General features: G+C 56.2%; 1 protein-coding gene across 3 annotated transcripts in view; it reads right to left on the bottom strand.

Annotated features, from left to right (window-relative positions):
• Window positions 1–6,180: 6,180 nt before the first annotated feature.
• The window catches only part of ATP2A3 (ATPase sarcoplasmic/endoplasmic reticulum Ca2+ transporting 3), a 44,355-nt gene continuing 42,041 nt past the window's right edge, over window positions 6,181–8,494 (bottom strand). For all 3 annotated transcript variants that reach the window (XM_066979467.1, XM_066979465.1, XM_066979466.1), the window contains one exon: window positions 6,181–7,763. In XM_066979467.1, coding sequence (XP_066835568.1) covers window positions 7,716–7,763 — 48 coding nt within the window. In that variant the 3' untranslated portion in view covers window positions 6,181–7,715. The remainder of the gene's footprint in view (window positions 7,764–8,494) is intronic.

The raw sequence follows: 8,494 nt of genomic DNA, 5'->3' as shown, positions 1-8,494 counted from the left end.
CTGTCACGGCCCATTGCCCTTGGCTCGGCATTGCGTTGCCCCGTCGGCGCAGCCCCGACAAGCGTGAAAGCAGCAGAACAAATCGCTTGCACTGCTGGGCGATGGGAAGCGTGGTGGGGAGGCAGGCGAGACGTTTATCTGCGGCCTCTGGGCACCCCAAGGAGCTCGGGACTCCAATTCCAACGCTTCCACGTTTCCAGTGGCACGGCCCCATCCCAGCTCCCCACCGTGGGGCTACGTGGAAAGCTGTCAGATGGGCGGCCAAAAGCAAACGCTGATGCTAATCGTGTCAGATTGAAGGCTGATCCTGCTATTGAGCTGAGCAGACAAACCTTATAAGCTTAGATATCTGTCAGGAGAGCAGCAAATAACTTACTGTATGAAACGAGGCCTTTTAGGGAAGGCTGCTCACCCTTGCCAAAGCCATGGGGATAATGAAAATAGGACAGCTAAATTTAACAGCAAAATGACTTGTAAAAGAGTCACTTCTAACCTTCCTCTGGTACTTGGAGTCAATAAAATGGTTAGAGCATGGATTTAGCTAAAATAGTTTCCATCGGGAGATAATGGGCATCACCCAGTTTAGTCCCTCCTGGAGCCGTGGCGCAGACCCCGTGGCCGTGGCAGTGCTGGCGTTGGGCATCACCTGCCCGCGGCACCCCAGCATTTGCAAACCAGCTCTGAAACCTCGTCTCCTGCTGCGCCCTGCTCACGTCACCGCCGCTCACACCTCTCCCCTGGCTGCTCCCTCCCAGGGCTTAATGCTCACTAAATTGCTTTACAGCAGGGGTTTAATGGCCGGGGGCTGGCATTGCCAGGCTACCGGCCCCACAACAGCGCGACGTGGCACAGGCAGTGCCAGCTGGCCGGCGTGCCCGGGTGCCGTCCCCCCCATTTGCAGTGACGTTTCCCCAGATGATAACGCCGTGATCTGTTAACAACGCCCTGTCTGCAAAGTGGTGACCGCAGGGAAGTGGTGTGCCCATGTCCATAAATTAAATGGTGATGGTGTGGGACCTACCTGCCCAGGGAAGGTGGATGCCCGCAGGAAGGTGCTGAGCTCATGGGGCCGTGATGCTGTGCAGGTGCTGGGACGTCCCCACACCAGGGCTCGCTTTTGTCTGCAACAGTCTCCTGTGGCTAATACCTTGCTGCAAGGGCTAGCAAAAGATTCACAAGAATAAATCAGTGGAAATGGTGCTTTGCGGGTGCGGTGCAGCCCGGGGGTTGTGGTGACCTCGGGCGGCTCCGCAGCTCCTGCAGTGCCCGGCCACTTCCTCCACGCTCCTTCTGCACCGAGCTGGGCTTCGTGCTGGCAGCACCCAAAATTGGGACCAAGCAGGGCAGGAGGGGGACACTGTGGGGACAGAGGGCACAGCCAGGTATTGAGGAGGAGAGCGAGCTGCACTTCGGGAGGTGACGTGCACACAGCAAGAGCACGTGCAGCCTCAGTAACCCTGCACTCACGCCCAGGACCAGGCCTGAATGCTGCCCGTGGTTGGTGCTGTCCGGCCCCAGCACTGTGCTTGGCCGCATCCAGCGCCCCCGTCAGCTCCGCCGGGCCAGAGCTGGGGGCATCGAGGGCTGGAGACCGACCTGAGGGCATCCCTGGCCGTGCTGCTCCTCCTTCCCCATTCCTTAAACTCTACCTCTGCTTGGGGCTGCCTAGAGAAAAATACAAAATGAAATAATAATTTTTAAAAAAGGGTATTTTTATATTTTTAACGGAGACATTTGGAAACGCGAGAGCACCGTCACTTCAAGCTGGGACCCTGGCGCAGAGGATGGAGAGCCACTGGGGCATGAAGGGGGTGTCTGAAAGCCTCCGTGCGGGGCACGAGCCCACCCACACCCCGAAAAGCAAAGCCAGGGTCAGAGCTCCCAGGGCTTTCCAGGCTCTCCGACGCTGCTTTTTGAAAAAAAATTCTTGGGGGGGGTTGCAGTAGAGAGGGGGGAATAATAATAGATGAAGCTCATTACACAATCCAGACTCACGCTTGGCAGCTTCCAGCACGGAGCTCCGAATTTCAGCACAAAAAATGCGCAGCACGCTGCAAATCTGGGGGCCGGGGGGGGGGGGGGGGAGGGCAGGAGAAACATGGTGGCAAGTAGATTTGAAATACGATGGTGGGTGCAAAGGGGACCTGCGTTGGCCAGGTCACTGGGAAGAGCCCCCGTGACCTGGTGGCCGTTCCCAGTGATTTTGGCTGCCGCGGACCCCGTTGCCCCTGCCAGCTGGAGGAGATGCTCCCACCGCCCCGCCGTCGATGGGGAGGGCGGGGAAAGAAAAACCAAAAACTGGCAGATGTGAGCGAGCGAGGTCTACGAAACGGCATGTTCAGCTTTCTTTCCAATTTTAACTTGTCCTTGACCTCCCTTCGCTCCTTCCCAGCAGCGTTGGCTCCTCTCCGCGCCCACCCCCTGACGCCCGGGTGCGGACGGATGTTTTCGGTGGTGCTCAGCCCGCGGCAGCAGCGTTTGCATCCCCGGTTGCCGTGACAACCCACATCCCTGGCCGTGGGTTTGGCTGCTCCAAGGCAAACGGATGATGCTGGGATGCTGTGGGTACTGGCGGGTTTGGTGCCCCCCTTCCCATCGTAGCCATGGGCGCCCGCTCAGCCACATGGGGTACGGAGCGCCGTGGGGTTATTTTGGGGGTAGCACGTGTTTTGGGACCCATGCCTCCAGGGACACGTGCAACCTCAAGGGTAAAAGGTCCAGGGATGGGTTCAGTGCAAAGAGGGGGATTTGGGGCATTTTGTGCTCACCGGTATGCGCTGAGGCGATGCCTCAGGAGCAGCCGGTGCGAGGGCCACATCCAGCACAGCGGTGGTGGTGCTGGTCTGTGCCGGGCTGGAGACTGCACGTTTGTGGGGATGATGCCAACCAACGTCCTCTTCCAAAACCTAGCCTTCACAGGTGCTCCACATCTTGGGATCCCATCACCACCATGGCACCTTTCTCCTGCTTGTAACCTTCGGAAGGGGCACGTGGGGCCACAACCCCACAAAAACATGCACGGACAGATGCCAGCATGAGCCCGGATTTGCTCCGAAGCATGAGCCCGGCTGTGGCAGGAGTTTCCACTCAGAATACGACCATGGGGAGAGCCGTGGTTGATCTGGAGATGGAAACACATGGCCCCGAGCGCCCTGTTCCGCTCCCCAGAGGAGGCCAATTGCTTTAATTATCCTTTCTTTATTAATTATTTCTTTCGGAGATCATGGCAGGGCTTATTCAAACCTACTCAGCCGGGGGAGCTAAGGTGAGGACTATTCTGGATGCAGTCAAAATTAGCACTGTTATTTGTATTCTCGTGCCCCACGAACGAATTAGCTGGTACTTTAAACATTCCCAACAGTCGTATCATGCCACTCCTTCCATCTCGCCTTTGTCGTCCGATGCCAGAGACAAGCTCAGCTCCATTTCTAGTTTGGCTGCTCTGAAAACCCACAAGAAATCCCGATCTGGTGAGCACAGCTCCTTTTAGGGCTGAAGAATGCCCTCAGGCACCGCGCACAGCTCCGCGGGCTCCCGGCCGCCCCCCAAATCTGCCACGAACGGGCAGGGGGGGGAAACAGCAGCAACACCAACCACCAACCAAACAGCAAACAACAACAGGAAATCCAGAGTTGTCTGGTAAAATTGCTTTTATTTCTGTCATTTCCTAAGTATAAAACACAACAGTCCAATATTGTGCGGACAGAGGGGACGGCGTGCGTGCGGCGAGCCTGACCGCAGCCTCCCGGCACACCTGGCTGGCCGCAGCTGGGCATGGGGCACGGCTTGGGAGGGGGAAATTTAGTGGAAAAATACCTCTTGTATAACAAAATAGGAAACCTCGTTTCTCTCAGTTCTATCCCCTCCTCCCCCCCACCCCAGATTGAATGATTTACCTTTTGCTACAAAGCACGAACTCATTTTTCTATATCAGGCTGTTCAGGCATCCCATAATGAACCCCGAAGCACATTCCCAGCCCGAAGCCACCCAGCGAGGGCTTGCTGCTTGCCTCCCCTGGGTCCCACGTGCCTGCACGGACCCAGCAGCACCCACGGCTGGGACAGCAGCCCGCGGTACCTGAGCCCCCATCACTGCTGGTCCACGCAGATTTCGGCTTGTTTAACGCCCTGCTCCTACCAAAAGCTGAGTGGCACCGAGAAGGCAGGTCCAGGGAGCACGGCTGACCCCCTGCATCCCCTTCCTCACTGCAGCCAGTAACCCAAAAAGCCCCTGTGAGCTCTGCACGGGGTGAAGTCCTGCTCCATCATCCCACAGACCCCTCCACAAAGTGCCACTGCACAGGGGCAAAGAAGAAAAAGCCCAGGTGGGACCGAGCAGGGACATCCAACCCTCGGGCACCTTGAGTAAAAGACAGTGGCCAGGCTAGGACCAAAAACCACAGTAAAGCCCAGGAGTTGGTGCTGGGAACGGCTGCGTTGGAGCACCAGGAGCGATGCGATGCTGAGGGGACTGAACTCAGCACCGCCTCCCACCAGTCGGGCCAGCGCCACCCGGCACTGGACTCGTGCACCCACCGGCCTTGGGGCACCAAGAATCTCTGAAATCACACGGGGTCAGTCTCCAGACCCTGAGCAGAGGACGCAAGGTGCTGAGTCTCTCGCTGATGCTTTTTCCCTTCCCACCGCACCCCCTGCCAGCACCACGAGCTCGTCCAGCCACGCCGAGGACTCATCCCCTGCCTGCCCTCAGCCGCTCGCTGCACCTAGCAGGAGAACAAAGCGCTGCAGGGGGTTATTCCTGCCCTCCACCACCAAACACGCAGCAGTCCCCGAGGATTTGCCCTAGGCTGCCTCCTTGGGCAGGCTGCTGGGTGACACAGCCGCCCCGTGACAGGCGCCGTGCTGGGACCCCAGGGTTTGCACAAGCACCCAGCGGGTGGCACACGCACCACACACACCTGCTCTGCTGCTTGTCCTGCCCCTTCACCGAGCAGAAAGGAAATGTAAGCACGTCTGAGGCTATTTTATTAGCAGAGCTGAACTCCGAGCTTCTGTCGCCATGGGGTGGAAGCTGACCCCGGGGGATGAGCAATTAAAGGGTGGGCGGGAAGAGAGAGAGGTGAGAGATGTGGTTCAGCTGGTGGGAAGGGAAACGGGACACCTGCTCCGGCACGGGTTTCCTGCACCCACCACCTCATTTTTAGATGGATCTAGAGGTTTACAAGGAAAAGGCAAACGCAGTTTGCTGCTGCTGGGAGAACAAGCCTTGCCCGGGCCACAGCTCTGTTTTCTCACCCGCGATGTCGGGGGTTTGGTACCTCCTCGCACAGCCGTCGATGCTAAAATAACCCAAGCCTGGCTGCTCTGCTAACAGTAAAATAGCCTGAATGCGACCCCTCTTCCCATTGCCTTTCTGCTAGCGGGTTCAGGGGAAGTCTGCTCCTATTACCCCCCTCTCTCTGGTGTCAGAGGAGACCACACAAAAACCACCAGCAGGAATATAATAATGAGTTAAAATTTCATGATTTCATCTCTCTAAGCGTGTACCTGAACCCGACCTCCTGAGAGAGCCCGAGGCAGAGACACCCGCCCATCACTCAGTACCCCTTACTGGGATTTTTCCACAAGAAACCCTTCCAAACACGTCCACATTTAGGTAGGATTAATAATCCCACATCCATGAGTGGTGTAAGGCAGGCGGTGCCATGCAGGACTGAGCAGGTCCCCGCAAGCACAATGGATGGACAGATGGGTGGATGGATGGACGGACAGACAGAGGCAGACACATCTCAGAGAGGCCAGTGGGGCAGCTGAAAGCCCCACTGGGAGCAAAGGGACGGGGCTGGGGTGCTCTAAATTGGATCCACCCTCTCCCAGATCTATTTCCAGCCCCAGGGAAACATGGAAACAAACCTCCTCTGACGTCCCTGAGCTGGTACCGGTTGGGTCCTGGATGCAATTCCTGCTGGTTATTTCCCTGAACAGAGAGCTGGAGGTGATCTGTACCAAACCAAGGTGAAATCCACCCATTTGGAGAAGGGCAAATCCCACTTTTATTTTATTAGGCAGTACCTGGGGCATGCCCCGCTCCTCTGTGCTGGGCTGAGTCTCGTTCATGGGAAAATCGCCTTTAAAAAGAAATTGGTTGCCCCCATGGGATCACCAATGAACTCAATTAGACATAGTATGTTTGAAAAATAAAACTTCTTCAAGACAAAGTATAATAATATCTTTAAAAAATCAGCAACAACCTTCTTCTAACCACAGAGTAACTATAAAGACCTTTTTAAAGAGCTCCATATTAAAATTTCTTGAATACATTATATATTAAATACAGTAACAACATTTCATGCAAGGTTTTCTGTACAAGTAGATCAGCTCAGTAGTATAACAATTCTGTACATTCCCATTGGTCTGGGGGCTCTGCTCATCTTCTTCAATGCTGGTGATGGAGAAAAGAAAGGAAGGATGACTTTTGGCACGTACTGTCCAGAGAAAGATGCACTCTTGCCCACATGAAAGAGGAACAAGAAAAGCGCCGGAAGCTTTTAAGAGGCAAAAAAAGTAAAATAAAAACCCCAACGGCAAAGAGCAAAATGCTATCCCAAAACCTGGCCCTAGTGCTGCCGCTTCCTCCAAGCTGGGATTTAAGAGAAAGCAAAGGCAGAAGTCCGGCTAGCCTGACACCGTCAGGAGGGATCGCGGGGAAAAGCGAGGAAGGCAGGAGGGAGCCCTTGGGGGGCTGGAGAAGAAACCACCCCCGGCAGCTTCCCTGCTGGGTCCCCTCCTGGCCCCCAGCAGCAAAATCCCAGGAGGAAACACTCGAGCTGGTGCCCTACAAAAGGGAAGCCATGAAAACACCAGTCCCAGAGGAGGACTACGCTACGTCCGAGCATGCATTCACTGCCGCCTTGGGGGCAGCTCACCGGTGCCAAGGCTGTGCTGTCCCCTAAAGCAGAGAACACGAGCTCACGGCTCTCCCAAGATCTTAAGCTCTACACACTACTCCTGCCAGGGAAATAATTGAAAATCAACCGAGTGAAGGGAGCGTGGCCAGGAGCGAGCATCAGACATGAGGAAAGCCATTGGGCTCATCCCCGCGCTGTGCCTGGAGCGGGCGCCTCTGCAGGAGGCTGGCTTTGACTTAGCCACTGCAGGGGGGACCTCAGGGGGCATCGGGCGGAGGACGGGCAAGCCGCCACCTCGCTTTGGTGTGGGATGAACCTGAGAAGGAGCAGGGCTTTCCACGGCGCAGGGATCACGGACAGGGAGATCTCCAGCCTCCACCGAACACGCAGCTGTGAGAGCCTCAAGGCCACCGGCACCCGGCCTCACGACTACCTTCAGGCCATCACCGCATGCCCCCCTGCCCGTCCCTCCGGCTGGGCAGCGCACAGACCCCACAGCACCCTGGCGACCCCCCGTGAAGGATGCCTTGTCTGAGCTCGCTCCGCCAGGGCGAAGATTTGAAAAAGGGGGGTCTCAAATTTTGCAGGAAGAAATCCCCAAGGAAGAGCGTTGCGATGACCCTGTGGCCCATGTATAGCTCCATCCCCAAACCCTACGCCAGATGTCCAGTAATTGCACTGTTATGTACAGGAAAAAGAAAGCTACGAAACAAAACAAAAATCGGTATTTTTCTTTTCGACGATTCACCCGCATTTGTCTGGTAGTCGGACACATGCATGTCCTGCTGGCTTCTAGCGATGGTCACGCATGCAAGACTTCAGTCCGAGTTACAAGTTAGGGGTCCTTTAGCTAAGAGCGCCTCCTTCGTGTCGTTCATTTCTTGTCCTCTTCTCCTAAAACGAAGAAAAATGAGAGAAAACAAAGTATTGGCAGGGGGTTGGAAGCACAGCAGCTCCCCACTTCTGGTATCAAGAGAGGTTCCTTCCTGCTTGGGCTGTGCGAGGAGGAGGAGGATGGGCCCTAGGGGAGGAAGGGCTCAGCCTAGGGAAGAGGGACGAGCCAGAGGCAGGCAGCTGGGGACAGGACGGGACGGGACAGGACGGGACGGGACGGGACGGGACAGGCAGGACCCCTCGGTCTCACCCCTAGGGAAAGCAGAGCAGGAGGCTCTGCTCTGCCTCCCCCGCTGCGTCCCACCACCATCCTGGTGGATGGATGGACGCTGCTCAGCACTACGCATTTACACCCACGTACACCTCCAGGACAACGAGCAAGGACCATGCTACCCATCGCACTTCTTGGCCCCGGGATTTTGCAGGTGCAGCTCTGTGATGCTAAATAAATCCATTTTCCTGCTCGGGAAACTGAGGCACAGCTAGCAGGTGAGACGGCTCCAGTCCATGGATGCTTAGCAGAAAGCACAGGAGCAAATCTAAAGCTTGGGACTGCCACAGCCCCAGGGCTGCCCTCCTCCTTCGGCCTGAGCTCATGGGAGCAGGCTGCAGACCTCAACTCACACCCACCTGATCCCCAATTTTCAAGCAGCCAAGAGCAGATGATGGAGGTGGGAGAAAACCAGCTGCAAAGTCTGTGCAGCAGAGCTACTTGCATTTATTTCCTTTTT

The sequence above is a fragment of the Anser cygnoides genome, chromosome 18, assembly GCF_040182565.1.
Source record: "Anser cygnoides isolate HZ-2024a breed goose chromosome 18, Taihu_goose_T2T_genome, whole genome shotgun sequence".
NCBI lineage: Eukaryota > Metazoa > Chordata > Aves > Anseriformes > Anatidae > Anser > Anser cygnoides.
Note: the sequence above shows the minus strand (reverse complement) of the source record. Positions and strands in the feature narration are given on the sequence as shown.